The sequence below is a fragment of the Amphibalanus amphitrite genome, unplaced genomic scaffold (genome assembly GCF_019059575.1).
Source record: "Amphibalanus amphitrite isolate SeventyFive unplaced genomic scaffold, NRLGWU_Aamphi_draft 000845F_arrow, whole genome shotgun sequence".
Classification (NCBI taxonomy): Eukaryota; Metazoa; Arthropoda; class Thecostraca; order Balanomorpha; family Balanidae; genus Amphibalanus; species Amphibalanus amphitrite.
Window position 1 is genome coordinate 27,888 of NW_024882339.1, and position 26,584 is coordinate 54,471.

The 26,584-nt window shown below is 49.4% G+C and overlaps 1 protein-coding gene across 10 annotated transcripts in view; it reads left to right on the forward strand.

Annotated features, from left to right (window-relative positions):
• The first annotated feature begins 395 nt into the window (after positions 1 to 395).
• Positions 396 to 26,584, forward strand: part of LOC122367020 (peptidylglycine alpha-amidating monooxygenase-like) — a 34,554-nt gene continuing 8,365 nt past the window's right edge. For 3 of the 10 annotated variants that reach the window (XM_043339765.1, XM_043339771.1, XM_043339773.1), the window contains exons 1-11: positions 423 to 592; positions 4,522 to 4,682; positions 13,326 to 13,492; positions 15,985 to 16,123; positions 20,245 to 20,380; positions 20,672 to 20,790; positions 22,427 to 22,577; positions 23,843 to 24,039; positions 24,710 to 24,854; positions 25,278 to 25,512; positions 26,160 to 26,232. In XM_043339765.1, coding sequence (XP_043195700.1) covers positions 583 to 592; positions 4,522 to 4,682; positions 13,326 to 13,492; positions 15,985 to 16,123; positions 20,245 to 20,380; positions 20,672 to 20,790; positions 22,427 to 22,577; positions 23,843 to 24,039; positions 24,710 to 24,854; positions 25,278 to 25,512; positions 26,160 to 26,232 — 1,533 coding nt within the window. In that variant the 5' untranslated portion in view covers positions 423 to 582. Of the gene's footprint in view, positions 593 to 4,521; positions 4,683 to 13,325; positions 13,493 to 15,984; positions 16,124 to 20,244; positions 20,381 to 20,671; positions 20,791 to 22,426; positions 22,578 to 23,842; positions 24,040 to 24,694; positions 24,855 to 25,277; positions 25,513 to 26,159; positions 26,233 to 26,584 lie in introns of all 10 variants that reach the window. The other 7 variants (XM_043339770.1, XM_043339772.1, XM_043339764.1 and 4 more) reach the window with 5 other exon arrangements.

Genomic DNA, 26,584 nt, shown 5'->3' on the forward strand with positions numbered 1-26,584 from the left:
CATTGGTTTTGATCAAAGTGGGCAAACCCAAGCTAAGCCCAAGCTGCCCGACGTTTGCCACTGTTCAGCCCAAGTGAATTGCTGGCTGGGTTGTCATATTATCAGAGAGCATCATCGATGAAAACACTGAAATGAATTCATAAAATGAAGATATTTGCTGTAAAAGAAATTAGGTGCAGATTTGGTCAAATCAGGTGCATTCGCCGGATAGCCCGTCGTGAAAACGGCTAATGCCTAATATAACATCATGGATGAAGGTTCTTTCATCCATGATAACATTATCCCTCAATTTTGCCCTGTATGAAGGAAAACCTTTGTGAAGGAAATATTTATTACATCATCAATTCTATTACGTCAAAATTTGATCCTGAGTTATTGAGCAAACCTTGATCGGTGTACTGAGACGAAAACAGCGCAATCGTCAGTCAGCGAGAAATTCTTGTCGGAGTTGGAGTGGTGTTGTTGTGCTCTGGTGGTTGAACTGTTATTTATTCTGGCAATTATTTATTCTGGCAAATGGTTGTATATTTATATTGTGTGCGCTTCACGTAATTGCTTACATTGACTCACGCGAGAAGTCTGATGAGTGAAGGTAAGTTTGAAGCTAGTAATATCAGCCAAACGTTTAAATCTTCGTTAAAAAGGCCATCTATAGAAGGTACAGTCACTCCCCCACCGACCAATCAGACAGATCCTGAGTGACGTCACCCCTGATGCTTGCATGGGGTAATCCATTCCTAATCCAGTCTGCAAAGCATGGCAGCCAGCCAGCTCGACGAAATGTTTGGGGCAGACGGAATCTGCCCCAATTCACAAATGGGGCAGTTCAAGTTGTCATAAGGCTACGGGCAGCTCAATTTCTGTCCCAAATGGGGCACAGACACAGGACAGCTTAGATTATACTCTAATCATATCATATCTAGCTGCAAAAGCCCACATAATGATATATTACCTGTGTAAACGTTTGATTTGGATGCGTATATCAATATGAAATGAAACTCTGAAGAAGAATCATATCTGAATTGGGACAGATGGAAAATGGGACCTTATCTTCCCTTGCAGTGTGAATCAGTACTTACATGACAAGCTGTATGTCCTTCCATTACCAAGGTGCAGTTTTTTCCAAGGTGCAGTGCAGTTAGTTATCAAATGCAAATGCATAGGCGCGGGAGCCGGGGGGGCAGTGGGGGCAGCTTGCCCCCCCAACTCTGGGGCCGTGGGGGCGGTGCCCCCACAGCTTTGAGACGGAATACCACACTTTTTTGCAAATGTTTTCTTTTTTTGTTGAAAAAGCCGATGGGTGAAAAATAAGTGGCCTAAAACCGGTGAGAAAACTAGATTTGGGGGTACCCTAGGTTAATCTCTATTATGGTGTGCCCCCCCAGTCGGAAAGTAGTTCCCGCGCCCCTGTGCAAATGACAGCTACCTACCTAGCAATAATGGCTAACTTGTGTTTCTGCAGAACACCTTGGGCCAAGGTGTTGCTTGTTTGAAGCTGAAGGAAGTTGAACAATATAGGTTTTGAATATTTTCACTTTGTAGTGCTGGTGATATTGCATGTTTTACTTTGACTTCTTTACTTCTGCATAATCAAGCATATGGCATGCAGATTGCAGAATACCTACAAAAATGGATGAGTGCTGATATCAGTCGGGGAAACTATGGTAAAATCTGCTATTTTTAGCAGAAATCTGCTAAAAATGGGTAGGTAGGTAATCTGAAATGGGTACAAATAATGAATTTGAAAATAGTCGGTTCTGAACAAAAATAGCAGAGAACACTCTCAGCACTATTCTCATCATGAATCTGCCAGGCATTTGATGCGCATTTGCCTCAATTAGGGTGCAGATCTGCTTTTGTATGGGGCCGTACCCAAATCTGCTATATTTGGGTACGATGACGTCACATGCGTACCCATTTTTAGCAGATTTCTGCTATAAATAGCAGACTGCTAAAAATAGCAGATTTTACCATAGTTTCCCCGACTGATATGCTGTTTTGCAGTACCAGGAATGCCGAGGTCCTTTGTTGGAGCTTGTATAGTCGACTACAGAATGATGTTCCACTTTTCACAGGCAATTATTTGCCTGGAGTGGTAGGCTGTGCCGCATCACATGGGCTGAGTTCACAAATTATAGCTTTGTCCTAATGCTCACAATCGACAAGCTTAATTGCGTGATAAACGGCACAACTTAGCGCTCCGGTCAACTGTCAAGTATCAAGTGATAGCTTCTGAGGAGTGGAACATCATTCTGTAGTCGACTATACTCTCCCTTTGTTGTTCCTTTTAAATGAAGGTAGCTGTTGGCTTGGCTTTGTGACACTTAAAACCAAAGCTAATTTTTAGGGATATTGAAGGCAGGTTAGGTATCTTGAGAAAGGTGCTTATTGTGGTATGACCCATTAAATATCCACTTATTTTACCATTGATAGAACTTAACATATTTAAGCATTGGAAGAGATTTCAAACTAGAATTGTGTAGCACTGCCTATCAGCCATGTATGTGAATCTGAATGATGGGTCTGTGATCTAAATGGATCTTGAAGCAGATAACAAGCTAGGAGCTATGCTTCCATTGGATCCCACATGGAAAATATCTGCTGGATCTATGAACTCATTGGATTTGATGACAATCCAAGAACAGGGATCTAACAAATGATCCAGCTTGAATCAAAGGTTAGGCATATACAATGTCAGCCTTCTATCATCAGCGCCCCTTGAGCGTCCCATGGATCCTTTTGGCTCCCACCACATCTAACCATGAAACCATGTTTCCAAGTGGTTCCATGTCAATAAGTGCCTCAAAAAGGAGCGTTGTGATATATTATCACAGTACATGTATGTACATGTATATCCCCAAAACAGAAAGATTGCAAATTGTAGAAGATGATTTCAGGGTATTTATGTGCCAACAAAAGTTGAGTAAGGACTAAGGATCTATGGTCTCATCGAATCTCAGACAGGTTCGGATTCACGATCCCAACTGAGCCCTCTCTAGACAAATGAGAGGCCTGGAGCCATGATCCCATTGGATCCAAAACCAAGATCCATGGGATCAGATCCCAGAATTCGATTGTCTGGAATATGTGCACATGTCTGCTGCCTATGGTTACCTACCTAGCAAATCAGCTGAACTACCTATGATTTTTGAAGCACCTATCTTGCAAATAAAATGCTACCAGTCTCGAGAAAGTCTTCTAGTCAGTCTCTCTCTCCCTCTCTCTCTCCCTCTCTCTCTCCCTCTCTCTCCCTCTCTCTCTCCCTCTCTCTCTCCCTCTCTCTCTCCTCTCTCTCTCCCTCTCTCTCTCCTCTCTCTCTCTCTCTCTCTCTCCTCTCTCTCTCCTCTCTCTCTCTCCTCTCTCTCTCTCTCTCTCTCTCTCCTCTCTCTCTCTCTCTCTCTCTCTCTCTCTCTCTCTCTCTCTCTCTCTCTCTCTCTCTCTCTCTCTCTCTCTCTCTCTCTCTCTCTCTCTCTCTCTCTCTCTCTCTCTCTCTCTCTCTCTCTCTCTCTCTCTCTCTCTCTCTCTCTCTCTCTCTCTCTCTCTCTCTCTCTCTCTCTCTCTCTCTCTCTCTCTCTCTCTCTCTCTCTCTCTCTCTCTCTCTCTCTCTCTCTCTCTCTCTCTCTCTCTCTCTCTCTCTCTCTCTCTCTCTCTCTCTCTCTCCTCTCTCTCTCTCTCTCTCTCTCTCTCTCTCTCTCTCTCTCTCTCTCTCTCTCTCTCTCTCTCTCTCTCTCTCTCTCTCTCTCTCTCTCTCTCCTCTCTCTCTCTCTCTCTCTCTCTCTCCTCTCTCTCTCTCTCTCTCCTCTCTCTCTCTCTCTCTCTCTCTCTCTCTCTCTCTCTCTCTCTCCTCTCTCTCCTCTCTCTCTCTCTCTCTCTCTCTCTCTCTCTCTCTCTCTCTCTCTCTCTCTCTCTCTCTCTCTCTCTCTCTCTCTCTCTCTCTCTCTCTCTCTCTCTCTCTCTCCTCTCTCTCTCTCTCTCTCTCTCTCTCTCTCTCTCTCTCTCTCTCTCTCTCTCTCTCTCTCTCTCTCTCTCTCTCTCTCTCTCTCTCTCTCTCTCTCTCTCTCTCTCTCTCTCTCTCTCTCTCTCTCTCTCTCTCTCTCTCTCTCTCTCTCTCTCTCTCTCTCTCTCTCTCTCTCCTCTCTCTCTCTCTCTCTCTCTCTCTCTCTCTCTCTCTCTCTCTCTCTCTCCTCTCTCTCTCTCTCTCTCTCTCTCTCTCTCTCTCTCTCTCTCTCTCTCTCTCTCTCTCTCTCTCTCTCTCTCTCTCTTCTCTCTCTCTCTCTCTCTCTCTCTCTCTCTCTCTCTCTCTCTCGCTCTCTCTCTCTCTCTCTCTCTCTCGCTGCCGCTGCCGCTGCCGCTCCCGCTCCCGCTACCTCTGTCTCTACCTGTAGGTCTACCTCTCCTCCTTTTCCATTTCTTGCTCCTTCTCTCTTCCACTCTCCCCCTTTCTTTCCTTCTCCCTTTCCTTCTTCCACTCCCTCTCCATCCCCATTTGAACCATCTAACTAACTGCACGCCTGTCCCCAGCCATGAGTGTCGGAGCGCTCCGGCTGGCGGTGATCGCCCTGCTGGCGGTGGCTGCGCCTGTCTTCGGCCGCCGGTTCCACACGCGTGGCGAGCCTGCCGTGCGTCCGCATCACAGCTCTCGGCCCGTCGAGTTCCACATGCCACCCTATCAGCCCAAAGAGGTCAGTCAGTTGGCGCCCGTAGGCGGGACTTTGGGGGCTGAAGAAGTGTTAAGAAAGGATTGAGGCTGCTCTGAGCACGAGGACAATCTTGTGCTCTTTTTTACCACTTGGTGTACTGGTTAGACTGCTGTTTTAAATGAAATTATGTTGTGTTGTGCTGTGAGCCAGCAAACATATTGCCTACTTCATGCTTTCTGACCAAAGATGAATTATTCGTGTCGCCTGAACGGCACAGCGATACTGAGGCGGCAGCACTCCGAGTGTCTCTCCCGAACTCCCTCTCTCGGCCGAATGTTAACGATGAGACGACAGCATTATGTTTTACTGCTGGTCAACACACTAACGACGTGCAGGAAGGCAGATTAATGTCGCCAACCGGGGCCGCCGCGCGGAGCGACTGCGCCCGGCACTGCCGGCGCCCTCGGCTTCTCTGCTGGAGCTCTCGGCTGTTTGAACTTACTTTTGAGAAGCATCCGCCTTTAGTTGATTCACATATAACCCGGAGGGAAGTAAGGTAAACTGCTTCGCTCTGTTGTTTTATGGAACTTCCACGTTTGGTTTGATGGGTATATTTGCAAGTTCAGATCCTGTTCTGGGAATTCGAGTAGGAATATTGATTATAATTTATACATACGTGTGCTGGTATCGCTGAGTCGTTTTTGCATCTCCATTCTTTGATTCCACTTGTAAGTTTTGGTCTCATGCCTGCTTGGGTGTGGATTCACGGAGTGTATCTTCGTCCTTAAGGCGTAATAAATCTTTATGCCTACATCTTCTAAAAAGAACAGTTCCCTTGAGAACCGTTTTGACGTGCATTTTGGTAAAGGTCGAAACGTGCCTTACCTGTCGATCTATTTTTAATCGTCTACAAATTATTGGGTATTGGGAAGCAGTGGGAAATCGTATAATCAGAGACCCAAAGGTTTTTCAGGAGCATAGTAAACACCGTCCACGCAGTTGGTCCTCTGCGGATTTCATCCATTATGCATGCAAATTGCATATTCCCCTGGGGCCACACATGTAGTGACATGGGCCCACCTTGCGGCTCACTGATGAGTGATGACTTTCCCCACTCTAACCTGCTCCACTGCCCCGTGTCCCGTGCTTAACCTTCCAGGCGGTGGGGGGGGGGGCAATTTTTTGCCCCCCCCCCCCTTTAGTTTTTTCGATATATCTCGAGAACCGCTGCGCCGATCGTCACCAAACTTTCAGTACCCTCCCGGGAGCAGCTAGCGCACATGGTGACCAAAATTTTTCCAAAGGCTACGATAGGTTGGCCGCTAATGACGTCAGAGTGACGTCATTTTTGCCATTTTCGACCCAAAAAAAGGTTTCGCGGGAAGAGCTGTCAGGCCTACAGCTTTAGAGATACAGAAAAATGTTTTTGACATAAAAGGTGTGGAATTGACAGGGCTACAAAACTGCTATCTCGGTTTTTCGAATTTTTTGGATTTTGACCCCCAAAAATCAAAAAATAATTTTTTTTGAATATAATAGCCAAAAAATCCAAAAAGTTTTTTGAATTTCGAAAAAACCGGAATATATGTGATAGCCCCTACCGCCTTCTATCTACATACCAAATTTGAGATCGATACCTCTTTTTTTGGCCAAGTTATAGCGAAAAAACTGTTCAAAATTGATGACGTCAAATTTTCAAACTCAATTTTTAGCAATTCTAGACCTCGTAGCGCAAAACAAAGACCACCATTAGACTCCCCGTGACAAGCTGCATCGAATCGATACCCATTTTATGCAAAATATCAACTTTGAAATTTGACCTTTTTTGACCTGACCTTGACCTGACCTCCACCAGAGAGTGACCTAAACCGTACCTGATGGTCTTATAACCAACACCATTGAGTTGGAAATGAAAAACTGGCCATAAAACATGCATCGCATAACCTTAGTAAAGTTGGGCTCATGTGGTGACCCTTGGTGACCTTTGGTGACCTGACCTGTGACCTGACCTGGTATGACCAGTGACCTCTAATAGCAACATATGTACTAGACAACTGGCGCCTTATCGCTGATTTTCGACAAAATGCGTTTTACTCGGTGTTATAGCGCTTTCCCTAGAAGCCCCGTGAACGGTGAAACATTTTATCTTTGACCTGACCTGTGACGTCATCGGTGACCCCGAGGTCAATGAAATTTGGTTTCCTTCAACAAATTTGACAGGGCTATCGAACGCCGTTTGAATTTTCCGGATCCGTCCAGTAGTTTCGGAGATACGGGGGGGGGGGGGGCAAAAAAGTGCCCCCCCCCCCCCCACCGCGCGGAAGGTGGCTGGTAGGCCCACCGCCTGCCGGGTTAACCCGCCGTCCTGTCCGTCGCGCCCTTGTCCTTGCGGCCGGTTCCGCGGCGGGCACGACGCACGCCGGCTTTTCCCGCACGTTGCATCATGTGGTGACGCTGTGCACTGCGCAGCCGGCCAGCCTTATACACGGTGCGACCGGTCGGTACGAGTGCACCGGTTCTGGAAAACGCTGCTATAGTCTTACCTGAGCCGGTGGCCGCCGTGACTGGGCCCCGAGCTGCCGGGACGGCTTCTGGGCGAGAGAAGTCACACCACTCATGTGGTCGTATTTACGGCTGGAAGCTGACTGTTAGGCTGGGGAGAGAATCAAGATTACTGTACTACCAGAGAATGGTCTTGTCGCTGTTGAGACTGACAGACCACCGGATCTGTCGAGCTGTAGCACGTTTGGGGCCTGTTTAGGGAACTGGGTTCATCTCATGGTCCATTTGGAGCTTACATCAACAGAGTTGGTATCAGTTCTTGTGGTTCGTTTAGGGCTGGTACCGGGCGCCGGGCGATGTGTGCTCCCACCCCTGAGCTGCTATTGGACAGGCTGGGCCTCGACATTTGCGGTCCGTATTGGACTGATGCGGGATGGTGTGTGCTCCCTGCCGCGGCCAGAGAGGGGCGGCTGCACGGACCACGGGGTGCCGACCGTGACACTGCCAGTAATGGCCCGAGCTGCCAGTAATGGCCCGACCTACCGCTGGTGCCTGGTCACAGTCGGCTGCGTCCGCTCCGCTCCGGCAGTCTGTGGGTCACACGGGTCATATTGGGACAAATCTCTGATATAATGACATAGTCGCAAAATACATTTGTAAATGGTCTCAGCTTCTTCGCGTCAACGGTCAGGCCAGGTTATGCGGTATACTGGTCTTATTTCCCGGTCATTTTATATGGAAGTGTTACGTCTTACTTCGATATGTGTCCCGTTTTATTTTCAATCTTTTTTTGCGCCTGGCTCCGGTGACCCTGGCTGAACTACCGAACCGTTGGCCCGTCTGACCCAGCGTCAGTTCCGTTAGCTCGGCCGCTGCTGCCGGCTATGAGGAGACGACGTTTGTGGGGCCGACGATGGTCAGCTGATCTGTGGTGGGTATGGCTGGCTGTACGACGAACCCTCCGGCCTTTACCGATCAAAGATGATCAGTTTTTCTATCATTCTTACCTTGGTGGGTGACTAGTTATTAGGTAGTAATGTAGGGATAACTGATATTTCTATGTCGTAGGAATGCAGGCTTTCTTGCGCTGTGGCAAGGGTGTTACGCACGCGACGGTCGCTTCTGAGCCAGATTACGCTTGGCGGTGTGTATGTCACGTGGGTGCTGACCTCCACAAGGTGCGGAAGTGCGGTCTCTGACTGGTCCAAATGACCTTGTAATGTCGGGGGCCATAGTGAGAAGCCTGCGGCTAACATTTGTAGGTTACGTTAGTCCGGAGAATGACTGATTCGGACGATATCTAAGGCGAAGATGCTCCGCTCTAGAGAGGTCCTGGCGTGATGGTTAGTGGGTTACATGCGTTAGCAAATGGAACTGAGAATACGCCTCGTCATTCTGGTTTCAAGCTAGCATGCGCGTTATCTTTGAGGGTCACTTATGTAAGTTCTTGGAAGCATTGTTCTTCGCCTTTGCATTGGGCCTGTAATATGTGTGATTGAGCTGGTTTAGCACGCGACGGACTGTGGGATTTCCATGATCTGAAACACTACCTGCCGACGGTTCGTCTTACAGGGAATAAGCATGATACTGCGTTCTGCTTAGGCCGGTCTTTCCTTGTTTACCTCTACCCTGCCAATGTTATCGGTAATAATGAACCTGGCCGCACCAGACGTTAAATCCCAGAACGGGCTAATCTGACCTCAACCATGCCCCGCTGTCCTGTCCGCTACAATCCGTCTACTATTTTCAACGGACACCATGTTGCCTACAGCTTTGAACAGCAAATGGAAGATTTAACTTTTTGGCAATGCTTATCATTACCTTCAAAAACATCTCCATCTGGCATCTACTATATTTTGCGCCTTTACGGTTCGTTTACTGAAGCAACCAGTTGCTCTCAGTAATTTTTCATCACTTCAAGATGGCTAACACCTTTCCTGTTCTGTAAAGTACCAGAAATGACACGTCCGGCTGTTATGTCGTGGCCCAACTCTTTCATCTGCTAATTGTTCTACGTTCAATGAGGAAACTGCGCAGAACATTGACCGTTGCATCAAGCGTCTTGACCGATGCGTCGAAAACTTTGACAGATGTGTGTTTTCATTAGTAGAGCAAATAGTTCATAATGTCGTGATATGAAAACATTTCACATGGCATTATGCATGTCCTCACCATATCTGCATATGACCCCTCGTGTCTCTGGGGCGCCACTCTGCCCTGTCAGTCACTCGGTGCAGGCTAAAAGGACAGTCAGACTGTAATGGTGGAGGGGGGGGGGCTGACCTTTCCGTGGTGTGACCGTGACCGGTGTGACGATGACTGCTGATGTCCCTATCATGGCCGCTGGCGTCCACTTGTCGCAGTACTGACTGCCCTGGTCGGGTCTCGTTGGCGTCATTGAGACGCTTTGTACCGACATTGGGCGAGGCTGGGCTATGTTGCATTGGCGACAATGCGGCTGGGGTGTCGCGTGGAAAAGCCTGGCGGGCAGAGTGGGCCATTGCTACAGATGTGTCCTGACATTGGTAATGGCTCTTTGATGGCCGTGGCAAGGATATGGGGGAAGTGGGAGGTAGTATTTACTATTCTCGGGAACAAGAGCCGTCGCTAATCGGACTGGTTTTGTGGTAACAGGATGTAACAGCAAGTGCGACACCAGCTGTTTTACTGGTGTTCTAGTATGAGCTCGTGAAGTACCTACTACCTACTAAGATGAACTGTAATGTGATTTATTTGCTTGCACATGAAATCTTACACTTGGCGAAAAGGGCATACGTTACTTGTAGTAACTGCATGCAAATTGTGTTTCTCTTCATTTTAAATTGGTCCACACTTCACCAAGATTGAAGTTGAATCGAGCTTCCGATGTCCGCTCCCTCGGAGGTGGGGCTGAATGCGACGGAACCCCACCTACTGACTACACATTCGGCCAAGCTGCTCTGTTTTCCGCTGACCGGCCTTGGCCTCTCGATCCCCTCGGCAAAGTTCCGGCGGGCAAACACTCGACGGCCGGGTCCGTTGGTAATTGGACCGCAATGGGAATAGTTTTTTCTACGTCGTTAGAAGTTAGACATGTGTTACGTGTTTTCAATGCGCTCTATTCTGTACTACTTTCCGCTGCTGAATTTTGTAACAAGCTCATTATGGTGATAACTGCGTTGCAATCGTATGTAACCACATGTATAATACAAGCATATGGCGTTAAATGCGTACATGGTCTCTGGTCAAAAGTAAAATAGACGTCCTCTTTTAAAGCAGCGTGCATCCTTGTGCTCCGGGCTCTGGCAGCGTTATGCCCATGTATGGTAATACTGTAAAGCTGTATCCGGTTCCGTTCTGCCGAATGTTGTTGGCGCTGTCTGCCCTGATCAATACGCCGGCAGTGACAATCGTGGGCCGTGGGCTGCAGGCCAGCGCACACGGCCGGCACAAACAACGCTGGACATTTATCGGAGTCCCGGACGGCCGGCGTAACCGGCCGTAAATACCAACTCGCTGTACGAGACAGTTGTTCTCAGAGAGATCCCAATTTGACCCCGGCCTGATCAGTGATGCTCGCGGTCGCTGGCAGAGCGATTTGTATTGATGTGTGGTCGCAATTTTACCACAGTCACAGCGTAGCGATTTATTGCAACCTACGAGTTATATCTCTGACACTCGACTGCCGACACCTGATAGATTGTTTTAGGAAGCGTGCATGTCGATCTGTAGCCGACGTATCGCATCGCATGTAGGTGGAAGTTATAGAAATTGATAGCGAGTGGTCGTACGTCGGAGTGAAAAATTGGCCAATGGCGTAAATTCTGTTTCATAGCGTTATCTTACCGGGCAGCCGCGGCCGCTGCTGGGATGCTGCGCCCATGGTCGCGGCCTCACCTCGTCCCGTGCTCCGAATCTGCCCGGCCGGTCCGTGGCCTGGGGCGGGCGGCCGGCCGAGACGGGCCGGGGTCGGCGACCGGCCACGGCGACTAAGCCAGCGAGGAGAGAGGGAGGGAGACAGAGTGGGAGAGACCAGCGCAGACAGGTGCCGCCGCCGTCCGTCGGAGGTGTTTGCGCGGCCCCGGCCCTGACCGTGGCCTTCGGCGGCCGTGCCCGAGGTTGTTTACCAGTGAGGGCGTAGACTCGCGCCCACCCCTTCCCCTGGGACCGGTCAGTCTGCCACTGAGGCCAAACTGCCGATCCTGAGGCGCTGGGAGGCGCTGGCTGACCCGGGCTGTCGGGTTGGCTGGTCTCGGACCTAACAGCCGCCCATCGCTGCTGACTCATGCTGCTAACCAGAACAGCCACGCAATGAGGCCTAACGGGAAACCGGTCGGCGCCGCGGCGCAGTGTAGACCTGCGTCTCACTAGCTGTCCGGCTGGTGGAACAGTAACAAGGAAATATTGCTGGACAATGAGTGGAGCTGTTGTCAAAACGCCATTACAACATTAAAGCTAGAGTTGGCGGTAAATAGAAGAGACGCTCAGAGTCGAAACTCCCTCGGACAAGCTCGTTTTTTAATGAAAGCGAGAGTAGTGGTCGCTCGTTAACCCGGTTGATCATGAATGACTGAAATCCCGACATAGCGTGGTTCTTTGATCCTGAAGCCGGTCTTAGTACTATATTCATTATGCGGCTGTCATGCTTCCAGTCGCCATCTGGACCATCACGAATCGTGCAGTGAACCTGTCCTGGGTTCGGGCTGGGTGAGGCTGGGAGTTGTGTCGAACGCAAATGGGCGTTTACACGGCTAGATCCGGCGTCACTATGACAGTGTGGCCTTGCATACATGTGGTGCCACGACCTTTGTTATTCTGACCCGTTTGTCCATTGGTCCCCGTGGGTTTTCACTGCTCCACTTGTTTCCATTTTTAGCAGGCAGTCGGAGAGTTGCTACTCGCCTCAGCCACGTGGGCCGTGTGTCCCGGGCCGAGTGTCTCCGGCTGCGAGAGACGGGTGTGAGCTGTTTGTCTCTGTGTCTCCATGGGTGCAGGAAACAAGTGCGGGTCGTGTGTCTCTAACTATGCCCCTGGCTGCGGAAGACAAATGCAGGCCTCGCGCATCTGTGTCGTTTTCTTTGGCAGACGAAGACAGATTGTCTCCATGAGTGGGTGTGGAGCAGCTTTTTAGCTCTCTCGCAACTCTCGTTAGTCAGAGCGCCGGCAAGCTGCCTCCAGATCCAACTTCCCCTGTCGGAAAGGAGGGATGGGTTATTCTGGTGTGTCACTGATAATGACACGACGGATGTTTTTTTTTTTTTACTGATAACGACACAAGGGATGTTTCTTTTTGCTCAAGGACGGTTTGTGTCCAGTTTCAGGCGTGGGCGTGGGGGGTTCGCTAATCCGACAGAGCCCTGGACTACCCCCAGATAGCCGACGGAAGATTGCGGCGCCGCCCTAGATTGTGGATTGTTGAGCGAGCCGCCCGTCGGCTGATTGCCAGACCTATAAAGGTGTATTTTTAGCCGGCGCCGCTCCTCTAATGTCAACAGGGTGATGGACGGCTCGGTGGGTCACGACCCAGCGGCTCAGCGGCTCACGCGGGGCGGCTCAGCGGCTCACGGCTCAGCGGCTCGACAGGGCAATGCATTTTTTTGGAGGCGCACAATAGGAGATGCATCTAGCTATCTCGGGCGTTTCTTTGTTGTTGCGATCCAGAGCGGCTTCTGGGAAATTGACGTATGCTGTTAACCAGGCCATATACGGGGAATTTATGAGTGCTGGTAAACAGTCGACAGACTGAATGGCCGAGAGATTATTCAGTTCCCAGAAAGCAGTAAATAAAAAGGCTACTATGGGGTTTCAAGTCTACCGTATTGCCGAAAATATATATGCTATTTCTGTGTGAGCTGGTGATTTCGATTCCTGAGTCGTTAATGAATATGTTTCAAGGCCGTTTAAGTAGATCTGTTTAGTTGGTCCATGCCATCAGATCTCCCAGAATGTCTGTGAAAAAAGGCCGAGACGAGCCGACAAACTATTCGCCTCCCCCTCCCTTCCACCAGCCCACACAGGCCTCCCGGCACCAGCTCCATCCACTGGCCGTATCTCTACCGACGCAACGTCTTGCTCCTTTACGTGTTTCCCTGACCCTTCTGTCAACATCTCCCGCGTCTGGTCTAGCCTACATCATTAGCGCAGCTCAGTGCTCACCATGCTCTCTGCATGATATGATTACTGACGAATCATGTTTTGTTTCAGAATGACGCCTACGTGTGTACGGGCATTAAGGTGTCGGATTTGGCCGGTACGGATGCCACCGTCTGGGTGACCCAGTACCGCGCCCTGAGTGATGCCGACACGGCCCATCACATGCTGCTCTTCCAGTGCGACGACCTGACGCCTCAGCAGCGCGCCGCCGGAAAATGGTGAGATATCTGCCCGGGGAGGCTGGATTGGCCGGGGGAGGAGGGGATGGTACAGGTCTCGCGAGCTTGAGCGGTAGGTTTTGCACTTTTACATTTCCGGTTATATCTCAGAAACTAATCGATCTACGATGAAGCCATTTTACACGATCATGGCCGGCTTGTTACCCAACAAGTCGATCGCATATTCAACACTGAAAAGCTTAAGACGACGAAGATATAGCCTGAAGTACACTAAATTTTCTAGGTGCAAAACCTACCGCTAAAACCCGCGAGACCTGTACATACTACACAGGTGTAGGGGAGACGGGGAGGCGGTGCATGGAACTAGGCAAGCTGGCGGCAACGGTACGCAAGATTAGGGGAGATTGGAGAGATGGTTGTCGTAGGACGGTAGGCAGGCGCTCACGTGCTCAGGGGAGATCGGATAGACGGTTCTCATAGGACGGTAGGCTGGATGCTATCTTTGCCGTGGGCCGTACCAGTTACACAAGCTTCGCGTGTAGTTAGATGAGGTGTCGGTGGTAACCAGACTGGTTTTTGATTCACCTTTTTGGATCGATTCAATCATTGATTCATTTGATTTTTGTTTGATTCAATCACCGTTTGATTCCTTCAAAAAATTTTGGTGAATCGATTCCTTTTGATTCAGAGAATCAAAAAACAATAAAAGGAATGATTCACGTTTGATTCAGCCAAAAATTTTTGAATGATGCTTTTTGATTCAATTAAAAAATAAAATATACAAAATATTAGGGATAGTATTGTACTTGTTGTGTTCTTTTTGTTGTAATGTAATGGCAGTAGTGTTAATATTTGTTGATAATGAACTATGTTCGTTCACTTCAATTTTTTTAAGTTCATGAATCATTAATTTTTTTGATTCAATCAACCCTGATTCCCAATGCGTTTGATTCAATCATGGCTTGTGAATCAAACAATCCTGACGGTGAATCAAACCTTTTTGATTCAACAAATTTTGTTTGATTCAATCAAATCGATTCAATCACAGATGAATCAAACACCAGTCTGGTGGTAACAGATAACCAAGATACCCATGGCTTGATCAGGTCTGGTGCTGACTTCATCTAGTTTTTTTCTTCATAATGTTATATGCATGACTTGTGACACGCGATTTATACGAATATCCGCCTACCGACGGTAAAGAGCCAGCGAGCTGATATATACGAGCTGATAGTGGTGGATGTATGCGCTAAGGTCGCACCAGCAAGATTCGTGTGGACGCTGTGTTTTCGCTGGTATGTGCAACATTGCGTCAGTTTCGAGTTTGTGGCCACCTTACCGAACACGTGCCCTTGTTCGCTATGGCTGTGCTGCTGGCTGACGCCTGGGAGGCTCCTGATTTGTTATTACAAAAAAAGTAAACAGTATTTTTCTGATCTAGCATTTCTTAGCTGGTGTACATATTTAAGAATTCAGATATATACAGCATGTATTTCCGATTTTGATGCTCACATCAATATTGTACGAATAAGTTTTGGCTTTAACGAGTCATTAACACATCGTGGACTTTCCGTCAAAATACATTATATTTGCGATAAAGACGTCTGAAGCATGACATCAATGCCTTGATTTTGATTTGCACAGCTGGTGTGCGGTTACTAGTTAGTCCATCGTCCACATTTTTACTAACCTGTAAAAGAGCATAAACCAATCAGATCTCTGCGCTAAACCGTTGGGGGACAGCCAGACATGACAGTCACACCTGTGACGACAGAGGTGACAGGTGACGGCGCGCAGCTGTCACTGACAGTCACCAGGTGTCAGATCTGTCAGTCTGCCCGCACAGCGCGGGCGGGTGTGGGCGTGCTCGCGCTGCGCCCAGCCGACACTTGGGAGTGGTATGTACAGAGCAGGCGAACCCATACCGGAAAGAAATACATTTAAATGGAATTAGGTAGCTTGAATGGTAAACTGGTAAATGGGATATTGAGTGGTAAATTGAAACTGGTTGTTTTAAATTTGAACTGGTTGAAGCTACTAAGGCATATGCAAAAACTCATGGTTATGTGTGCATCTCTCTCTCTCTCTCTCTCTCTCTCTCTCTCTCTCTCTCTCTCTCTCTCTCTCTCTCTCTCTCTCTCTCTCTCTCTCTCTCTCTCTCTCTCTCTCTCTCTCTCTCTCTCTCTCTCTCTCTCTCTCTCCTTCCCTTCCCTCCACCTCTCCCCATTAGGCAGCCAATTTGTCTGTTCACTGTTCAGCGATGGATAGGCGGCCGTACCGGGGTTGGGTGGGAGGGCCCCACCGGAACTTTGTGATCATGCGGTTTGACGACCCAGACCTGTGTGTTTATGTGTGTTTGTGGGGGAGGGAGATGTCTGTGGAAACAAAATTAGGCCAACTTACTGAATTCATCCGCCCCGGTTCAGTAAGTTATGCACTTAGTTTAGGGGCGATACAGAACCTGAACAGGTGCTCCTCACTTATGACTGATGATCTGACCTGACCTGAACTGACCTAACCTGGCTCGGCAGGGAGTGCGGCCACCACGGCGTCTGCCAGAACAGCCAGGTGATGTACGCCTGGGCCAAGAACGCGCCGGCCACCAAGCTGCCTGACGATGTCGGCTTCAAGATCGGCGGCACCACGCAGCACAAGTACCTCGTGCTGCAGGTAAGCAGTCGGGGAACGTGATGGGAGGGGGAGAGGGCATCACGGTATGTGTCTTGCTGAAAGTTATCGCCAGGGGCGTGTCGGCTATTAGTAGAGTACCTATGTTGGTGGTGTTAAGGCCGGGATGGCACAAATGAAAGAACACTCCTGGGGCATTCCACGTCAAATCAAACACCGAAATCCGTCATCCCCTTCGATTTTTCTGAAAATTCGTAGGCAGACTGGGCATGGTTCAAAACAGAGTTACGTATAATATTTTCGAAATTTGGTTAAGTATCGCTGAGATATAGGTCATCGAATATAGCCAAAAATGCCACACATCAATTTTTTAAATGTCTATAACTCTGCTTCCTTTTCTGGTATCAAAATGATATTAACAGGGGCTTGTAGGCAATTGACAAGGCTTTGATTTTTTATTATAAAATTAAATTGAAGTGACCTTGAACTGCATTTGACCTTGAATTAAAACAGAAAAATTTAAATAGCAAAAAACACGTCACCTTCGATTCGGGTAATTTTTACATATTATGTCCGTCACAATGTTCCTAACTATCTGTGAAAAAAATTGGAGTGGGCCATTCATAACTCTCGCGGCAAACGCCGTTTTCATGCATCAACAACACGCAACCGCGCGTGACCTTGAAAGACAGAGTCAAGACATGCTTGCTTGTGTACACTTTCTGAAATGAATGATTGCTGATTAGTGATATCCCAAACTCTGCGAGAATGGAAATACATACAGTTATCGTAGTCAAGCATTCAAGTTCCATAGTAAAAGTGTCTCAGGCAAACGGTATTTTGCGGTGAATTTTGAGCCGTGTGGAAATGCACCATGAAGCCAAAAATTCAACGAAAACATTATCACGCAACGATATCTTCACGTCTTTTTATCTTCACTATACGAAAGAATATACATTTTTGAGTATGTATGATGAATTTCTAGTTAATCCAATTATAAATATGGCAGTTAGAGACCTGCTAAGAGTAACATGTCGCCGGCTGAGGCGGGATCGGCCGACGCGGGAAACGCAGCAATCACAATTTTGTGTTTACACGTTCATATTTCAATTGTTTACCAACCGATTTTCAAAATTCTTACACCATAAGATTGCCTGTACATTTCTTAGTCTTCTCACAAAATTTGACGCGAATCGAACGTAATCAGCGGTAAGGAGCGCGATGTAAAGACGGAACCGTTCCGTTCCGTCCCGGCACAGTCTACAATTCAGGCGGCGCGGCGGCTAGCGGTCGGCGCCGGCTGCCGAGTCGCCGCGTCGCCGCGGCGACAGGATGCTCACTTTACACCGCTATTACTGGACCAGTTGTGAACCGATTTTCTTCTTGCTTGCACGATGAGATGTGCAATTCAATTTTGGACATGTAGCTATAATTAATTTCGCATTAATACTATGAGATATTGGCGAAAAACAGAAGTGGTGGGGCGAAATTCACTCTTCCCCCTCCACTGCGCGTGCTAACATACGTTTGCATATGTGCCATTTTCTTCAAAACTTATGAATGGCCCACTCTAATTTTTTCACAGTTTGTTAAGAATATGGTAGGCAATAAAATATATGAAAATTAGCAAAATCGAAGGTGACGTGTTTTTTGCTATTTCAATTTTGGTGCTTAAGAACAGAGTTAAGCAAATTTCAAGGTCATATATTTAAGTAGAAGCAATTCTAAACAAATGCTTAAGAAATTACCTAAACAGTAAGGTTTATTTCATTCAAATCAAACAAGTACAACCAAAGTTATGGTCGTTCAAAAATATAAAGATGCAACATTTTGTAAAAATTCGATGCCCTATATTTACATAGAAGACATGTGGTCAGAATGTGCAAAAAACATCAATGTAATGTTCGGGGCGACACAGGAACTCGCTCACAAATTTATAATGAAATCGCTGATGGTAAGGTGCAAAACAGCCGATTTTTGTTCGATTTGACGTGGAATGCCCCTCCTTCCAGTCGACCGCCAGGCTAGCTGGTCACCGTTGAAGGGACCATTTGTCCGACATATCGGGTCACTTATAGTCGGGTCACTTATAGGATAGATGAAGGAGGGCGATAGTTGGTCGCCAAGCGAGATTAATATGTGCTGAGTTTATAGGTCTGCTCGGCGTGACTCTAAAAACTGTGAAGTCTGATAGATTTCCTCCTCACGATCCTCTGGTCTTAGTGGAACAGGTGTGATGAATTTTCATGGAAAAGTACTACTGCGCGATCAGTCAGCAGTTGTTTTGTTTTCGATTTGTATGTATGGTTTGCAGGTGGTTCCGCTATAAGGTTACGTTTTGTATGAATATGAGACTTTGAAGTATTGGCAGGCAAGCAATTTGTTTATGCATTATCCTGTTTGCCCATAATGCTTTGTATGAGCCTCCCATTGTTTCTTTGTGCATTGGTGCCACTTCCTGTTTAACTTCTCGACTCACGTTCTGTCGAATACGAGGAAGATACGACCATACGAAGAAAACCAAACAATGCTCGATTTTGTCGAAACATGTGGTGCTTATAAAAACAAAATGCACGTAGTGACAAACATCGCACGCCATAATTGCTTCAAGTACCTATCTTGACATCGGCTATGTTGCGGTCATCGACGATGGTCTGTCCGCTTTCTTCGCTGTCTGGGACATGGGCTGGTTAGCTCGTCATGTTTTCATTGTCAACACCGAACGGAAACCATCCAATCATCTGACACACAGCGAAACCATCCCGATATCATGTGTCGCCAGAGACCACCCGGAACCTAAACGGCTGCCAACAGCTCCAAAAGGTAGTTTGATGTGTCAGAAAAACTCGCTTGCCTTGCCACTTTAGGTGGCAAGTGGCTTGCTTCCGGACACAGGTGCTGGTTGAAAGAAGGTAGGGGCAGATAGCAGACGAATGACTCGGTCTTATCCCCGACTTTTTTCAACTCTGCCTCGCTCCGTCGCGTCAGTCCCATTCTGCCTCGGACTCTTTCCGCCTTTCCCCCACCCTAACCCATCTCGTGGACTTGCTTTTCCCTTTTTCGGTCTCATCCTTACTCGGCCCCTACTGCGTCGTTTATTTTTCTCTCTTGCTCCGTCCTCTCCTCAGCCCATCTCTGTTAAGATTCTCTCTTGCCCAGTTTCCATGCCTACCCGGGCTACTCTAACCGCGCTGAAGATATCTACCTGCAGCGTATCCGCTCGGTACCGTGTGTATGGACTTTTACACGAAGCGGCTAGCATGACTCGCTACATTAGGAGTGGAGCGGTCACGAAGCGCCAGGTAGCTGGCCCGGGATGACCGGCCGCCACCGTCCGCCGGCCGCTCCAGCAGCGGTAAATGCAACTTTGGATGATGAAATAGTCGCTCAGTGGGTAGAAGTGGCGGTGACTCACCCGGCCGGCTTTGAACGGAGTTGAGAGAAAAGTGCCAGGGAGATTTCGGGTTTACTGTGTGGTGTATGTGTGAAGTTGTGTTAAAGATGGGTCTCTCATATAACCCGTCTTTATTTATTCTCTCGTGCCTGGCGATTTGCTGTGCTGTTTTCCGTAGTTTCTTTTTGGGTTTGGATTTTACCACGATCGTTTAGCGAATACGAGGCTCTTCTAATGCCAAGTATACCAGCCGGACACTTCAAGACTCGGCTTCTGGCCATAACGCCTCTCTGTCGCCTCCTTTGCCACTTCCTTCTCGCGCGGCTGGTGTACTGAGTCGAGCCTCGCAGCTGGGACTAACAGGCCATCTACAGACGGAGGCGTCCCACAAAGACTCTCGGACCGGCCTTAGTGGCTCTGAGAGGATTTGCCGCGATACTTCCCTGAGATCTGCAGAGGGACTTGTGTGCAATTTAAAACCATGCTGGTGGACCGACGAAAGCGGGCGTTGAGCTTTCACGGCTTTTGGCTTGTGCCCTCGCGTCGCCGCGTTTTTTTTTATAGAAAAGCTTTGTAAACATGGAATGGGATAGCATCTGCAATACACATCTGTTGGCCACCAATGTGTTGTTCCTGTGTCTAAAAATAGCATCGCTTAGAAAATAATGACACCACCCCGGTACCTAAAGGAACCCCACGACCCCTCGACTTGTACCTGTTGCTCTAGGACTCCCTTCCTTCCCACTGTGACGACCGTGCTCCGTTTCAGATTCATTACGCTCACCCACTGCCAGCGCCGGATACGAGCGGCGTGGAGCTGATGGTTTCAGAGAAGCCCCAAAAGTACCAGGCCGGTATCTATCTGCTGCTGGACGGATCGGTAGTCATCCCACCAAACACGCCAGGTGAGACGTGGTGACCGGCGCACCGACCGGTCGAATAAAATAACGGTCAGGGTTTCATGGGAGTTATTCCGCGTGTCGAGATCGTTGATGACAATCATTGACATAGTGCGTCGCGGTAATCTAGTGGAAGATATTGGTGTCTACCATTTTGTGCTGGATCATTGGTCATTGGATCCAGTTGGTGTTGACTGTCACCAATTACGTTGGTCATGGCGATGTGTCATTTGTAGTGTGTGATGTGCAATGTTTATCTAGACGTCCTTACTGACGCCACTTGTTGCTCCGTTTCAGTGACGCACGCCGACGTTAACTGTCAGTTTAACGGAGAGAACACTCTGACTGCCTTCGCGTATCGCGTGCACGCCCACAAGCTGGGCAAGGTCATCACCGGCTACCGCTACAACACACAGGTATCGGCAACGCTTCCCAGTCGGTTACCCTGTGGGGATAATACTACCGCCCCGATGCTAGTGTTCTGTCTCGCCTTGTCCCTCGCTCACCACAATAATCGATCACGTCCCATGCTGGTTATGCTGTTGATTTTGTTGTCTAATGTGAGTCGCATATCCAGCAGTCTGTGATTGTTTGGCTGCGGAGTTTCGGGGCCTACAATGACAGATGATGCTGTTTTCCGGGCTGTCGGGCTGGTGGGACCGGGTGGCGCCGGCCGCCGCTCGATACGGGATACCGTCCAACACAGCCGGGCTGGCCCCTACCCCGCCCCCGCCTCTTCCTCCGGATCTTACCGCTATCATACTCTGCTCATACTCAGTCTTTCTAAATGATGTGCGAACTCAACCGGCCATATTCTGCGTCTGCCCCTCGATTATACATGATTTCACTCTATGTTGTGACCATATGTCCCATGACCCTGACCCCGTGTCGCCTGACCCTATCCTGGCCCCTACGACCCTGCCTGACATCGGATGACCCGAACTGATCAGTTAATCACTATGACCCTCCGCTCTGGTTTCCTGGCCCCATTTTGGCTTCATAACCTCGAATCTTAATTTCTAACCGGTCCCGACCTCGTCTCTGACTAATGGCCTATCTCGCTGTCACCACTCACAGAGCTAAACCCTGGTGGAGATGACTCGCGGTAACCCACACTACCGACTCTGACTCTAACAACACCAGAGTCAAAGTCATCTCTCAACACCGACTCTGATCGGCAACCTCTCTCACTATCTCACAGAACCAGACGCTGGTAGAGATGGCCCGCGGTAACCCGCACTACCGACTCTGACTCTAGTCTCTAACCACACCAGAGTCAAAGTCAGCTCTCAACACTAGCTCTGATCGGCAACCTCTCTCACTCTCTCACAGAACCAGACTCTGGTAGAGATGGCCCGCGGTAACCCGCACTACCGACTCTGACCGGTAACCTTTCTCACTACCTCACAGAACCAGACTCTGGTGGAGATGGCCCGCGGTAACCCGCAGTACCGACTCTGACTCTAACAACACTAGTCACATTCATCTCTCAGCACCGACTCTGACCGGTGACCTTTCTCACTATCTCACAGAACCAGACGCTGGTGGAGATGGCCCGCGGTAACCCGCAGTGGCCGACTCTGACTCTAGCAACCCTAGAGTCAGAGTCAGCTCTTCAACACCGACTCTGATCGGTAACCTTTCTATCACACAGAACCAGACTCTGGTGGAGATGGCCCGCGGTAACCCGCACTACCGACTCTGACTCTAACCACACCAGTGTAAGGGTCAGCTCCCAACACCGATTCTGACCGGTGACCTTTCTCACTCTCTCACAGAACCAGACTCTGGTAGAGATGGCCCGCGGTAACCCGCAGTACCGACTCTGACTCTAACCACACCAGAGTCAGAGTCATCTCTCAGCACCGACTCTGACCGGTGACCTCTCTCACTATCTCACAGAACCAGACTCTGGTAGAGATGGCCCGCGGTAACCCGTAGTGGCCGACTCTGACCGGTAACCTTTCTATCTCACAGAACCAGACGCTGGTGGAGATGGCTCGCGGTAACCCGCAGTGGCCGACTCTGACCGGTAACCTTTCTATCTCACAGAACCAGACTCTGGTAGAGATGGCTCGCGGTAACCCGCAGTGGCCCCAGGCGTTCTACCCGATGAAGCACCCGATCGATATCCATCCCGGTGACCTGGTGCACGCACGCTGCACATTCGACTCGACGGGACGAAACAGGACCACAAGGATTGGTGAGTCGGCTTGGGAACGAACTACTATAGTTATACTTATCTGCCAGACTGCTATTATAAGTCGGTGGAATAGCGAACTCTGAAGATGGACTAAAATAGACTATTCTGTCTACTGTTTTCTTGTTCTCCGTCCCGCATTATTATGCATAGTGGCAGACTATCCTGTCGGTGTGCTACTTGGACTATTTTGCCCATACTGTTATCCGCCGACCACTATTTTATTCCGCCGACTACCGTGAACCGTGCTCTGTGGGCCGCCTGCCAGCGCGGCTGGGCTGCAGTAGGAAAACAACACTGACGACCTCAGGGGAAAACGGGCGCACGTCTCTGTGACAGGAGCTGGATTAGAATGGAAACGCCACTGAACGTGGTGCGTGCTGCCTGGCGGGTAGATTGGATGGGAGAAGGTCTGTCGTGATTTTATACAGGGATCGTAGTGCTTTTGTTATTCAAATTATGCTTGCGACTGGTGTCAGCTGTTCGTTTTATCGATGAAGTAGGGATGGTTCGATGTCATCGCTAAATGGTCTCGACTGAATCTGCTGTTTGCATATGCTGAAATATTTATGCAGCCGTCTGGAAACTTTCGCCGTCTCTGAAAGCCGCAGAAAGATGAGTTGGTCGCTTCAACAAACTATGTTTGACTGAAGCGAACTTCCTTGGTTGATTATTTTGGCATCGTGTTGATGCCGTCCCTATGGTAAAGGCAGCCGCTGTGACCATTACGATGTAGTTATGTCGACTGCTTCTCGATATCAGTTGGCCTCAGTGGCTCGACTGTTCTGCATTGGTAGTTTGGTATGCTATGGTCGGTGGCTCGGTTACCATTGTCAGTTGGCCGCTGGAAATCGATTGAGCTGGTTTTATATTGGGGCCGTCCGCCCGACGTTTCCGGAAGTCAGTCTGAATGTCTGTCTGTGTTGGCCTGGCTGTCTGTCGGTTTATCTGTCTGGATATGTATGTGTCTGTTGGTTTCTGTTAGTCTGCCTGTATACCTGTGTCTGTGTTAGCCTGTCGGTCTGTGTCTCAAGCCTGTCTGTGAGCCTTTCCTGCCCGGAAAGTGGCCGAATCTGTACCGGTAGACCGCGATCTCATCCAGGGCCCACTTTCGTACCCACATGGTTTGTAATGTATATGCAGGATCTGTTCCAAAATCCACACGTCTAACCCCCGTGACCCCTCCCGCAGGCGCCTACTCGACGGACGAGATGTGTAACCTGTACGTCATGTCTGACCCTGCCCCCCCCCCCCTCCCCCGCCCGCAGGCGCCACCTCGGCGGACGAGATGTGTAACCTGTACGTCATGTACTACACGGACGCCGAGAAGGGACGCTCGGCGTTCGCCTGTATGGGTGAGAACGTACCGGAGTTGACGGACGCCCTGCCGGCCAACAGCGACCAGCCACTGCCGCCCAACCCGCTGCTGGAGGAGCACGCCAAACATACCCATAAGGAGGACATGGTGAGAGGGCGGGTGGTGGAGAGAGAGAGAGAGAGAGAGAGAGAGAGAGAGAGAGAGAGAGGGGGGGGGAGGGGGCGGTGGGATGGAGTTGATGGTTTTCAATGGCTGTGTGTTGGAAGAGGTGTTGGGTGGAAGTGTTGCGGTTGAAGAAGCTTTTGACGGAACGGACTCTGGGAGTGACATGAAGCGGCGTAATTGTGCTCGTTACTCGAAATTTTCTCAAGAGGTTATCAACTTGCCGAGTTCTTACGGAGTGCAATAGAATAATGTTTACTAGCTTGATGTTTTTAACTGAACTATAATATAACTTATAACGCACTTCTCATATTTGATGACAGAGCTAGTTAATCCAAACCTATAGGTATTGATTAGTGGCTGCATGTTTGACTTCATGGCTGGCTACTTCAATTATGGTTATACAATTTTATGTTCTTTTTTGTTGCGCATGGGTTTAGTTCGTTCTCTGTCGCTTGATGAACATATGCTCTAGTTTAGTAGATACACACCCCTCTCCCCGATTGCTTCCGTTGCCTGCGCCCTCCCCTCCCCCCCCCCCCCCCCCCCAACACATACGCACACGCACGCACTCGCCTCTCGTTTCCCTGTCCTGTCGCTATGCATGTTCGGGTAACGGCTTCTCGTGACGCTGACGCAGACCAAGACACTTCAGTACAACGTGGCTGCGACGGGCTCGTCGGCCGGCGCAGCGGACATGCAGTCGGAACAGCAGCCGGAGCAGCCGGAGCTGCAGCCTATCGGCACTGTACTCAATCCGGACGACTACGAGCCGGGACGGATCGCCAAGGCGCTTGGAGGTGAGCGAGGGGGAGGGGAGCGTGGAGGGAGAGGGTGGGCGATTACGAGGTGATAGCGATATCCGTGAAGGGAAAGCTTTTTTAAGAACTTGAGGGGATGGTATTGAACACGAGAGCTCAGAGGGGAGAGGCCGTGCAGGCGAAAATGTCTGCTTTTGAGAGGCTGGAGGGGAGCCCGAACATTTGGGTACCGCTTGTGTCTAGAATAGAGGCGCTTTCTGCTGCTTCGGTTTGATGAAATGCAGCAGTATTCGGAATATGTTCGAGGCATACCCAGATAACCGATACGGTCTGTTATTAGCTGAGCCAGCAATGTCTTATCAGGCGGCCAGCGGATCCCGCAGAAACATTTCGTTTTTTATTCTTACCTCTCTCAGCGCCTGTTCCACTCTCCTCTATCGCAAACCCCCGTTCCTTCCCCAGGTGTCCAGTTCGTACACAACTGGGGCGGCTCGGCACACACGTTCGGTCAGGCGGTGGCCGTGTCTGTCGACCTCTCGGGTAACGTGGTAGTGTTCCACCGCGCCTCACGCGCCTGGAGCGGTGGCTCGTTTAACGGCAACCGTCTGCGCGATACCAGCTCGCCCATTCCGGAGAACACCATCGTCTATCTGCGCAACGATACGGGAGAGATTGTCTTCCAGATGGGCGCCAGATTGTGAGTATTGGTGATAAGTGTGGTGGTGCGCAGGCTTGGGTCGTGTAGTCCGGGGAATCGTCATATGGTAGTAATTTTGGTCTGTGGTGAAAATGCGGGAAGTATGAATGGCGGTCTGCGTGTTATGGTGAGTGAATGATTGGTCGAATGAAATAGAGCTTATTCGTTGCCTTACCAGGCTTGTTTACTTGTATTCATGTGTGTGAGGGGTGGCGTCGCCTTATCATGGGATATTTGCCTCGTTTGCTTATCAAAATGTCATTTGGACTGTCGACTGGTACATGTGTGTTGTTAATTAGGCCGTGGTCGTCTGTCCGCTTGTATGCTAAGGGGTAAGGATAAGGCCGTGGAAAGTGTTTTTAGTCTTGCTTGGGACTCGCTATCTACGTCGCATTGGGGCTATCACGTCCCACTTTATGTGCGTATCTGCTACCATGTCCTTTGTCCGGCTTCTGAGCTCTTGTCTGTTACCGGTGACTGTGTGTGTGTCAAGTACGAACTCTGTCCATGTCCAAGTCCGACTGTCTACCCATCCGTCTTCCCGTCTGCCTCCATCCTAGTCTGTCCGACTGTATGTCCGGCTGTCTGTCTGTCCGTCTATTTGTCTGTCTGTGTCTGTCGAATGACGCCGGGCGCCGCTACCGCAGCTTCTACATGCCTCACGGCCTGACCATCGACCACGAGGACAACGTGTGGTGTACCGATGTCGGCATGCATCAGGTGAGGGCTGTGGGCTGCGGGCTGTGGGCCGTTGGGCTGCGGAACGCTGGGCTGTGTACCGTGAGATGGCCGGTGGGAGTACCCTACCGAAGCTGCACCCACACGAGGATGAAGGCCTGATACCTACGCAGAAGCGGCATCACTTGACCGCCTGCTCGGTACCGATGCTGTCAGCTGAAAATGCATTTGTCATCAATATGGTCGGAGCATGGGCTATAACTATCTTCCTAAGTGCGGCTAGCCTGTTACTGTTTGGCAGGATGTGCGCTCAACCATCAATATTTCTATCCCACGCTACTCAATGCCCATTAGCTCGGACTTTTTTAACTACGGTAGCTGCCCACGGCTGCTG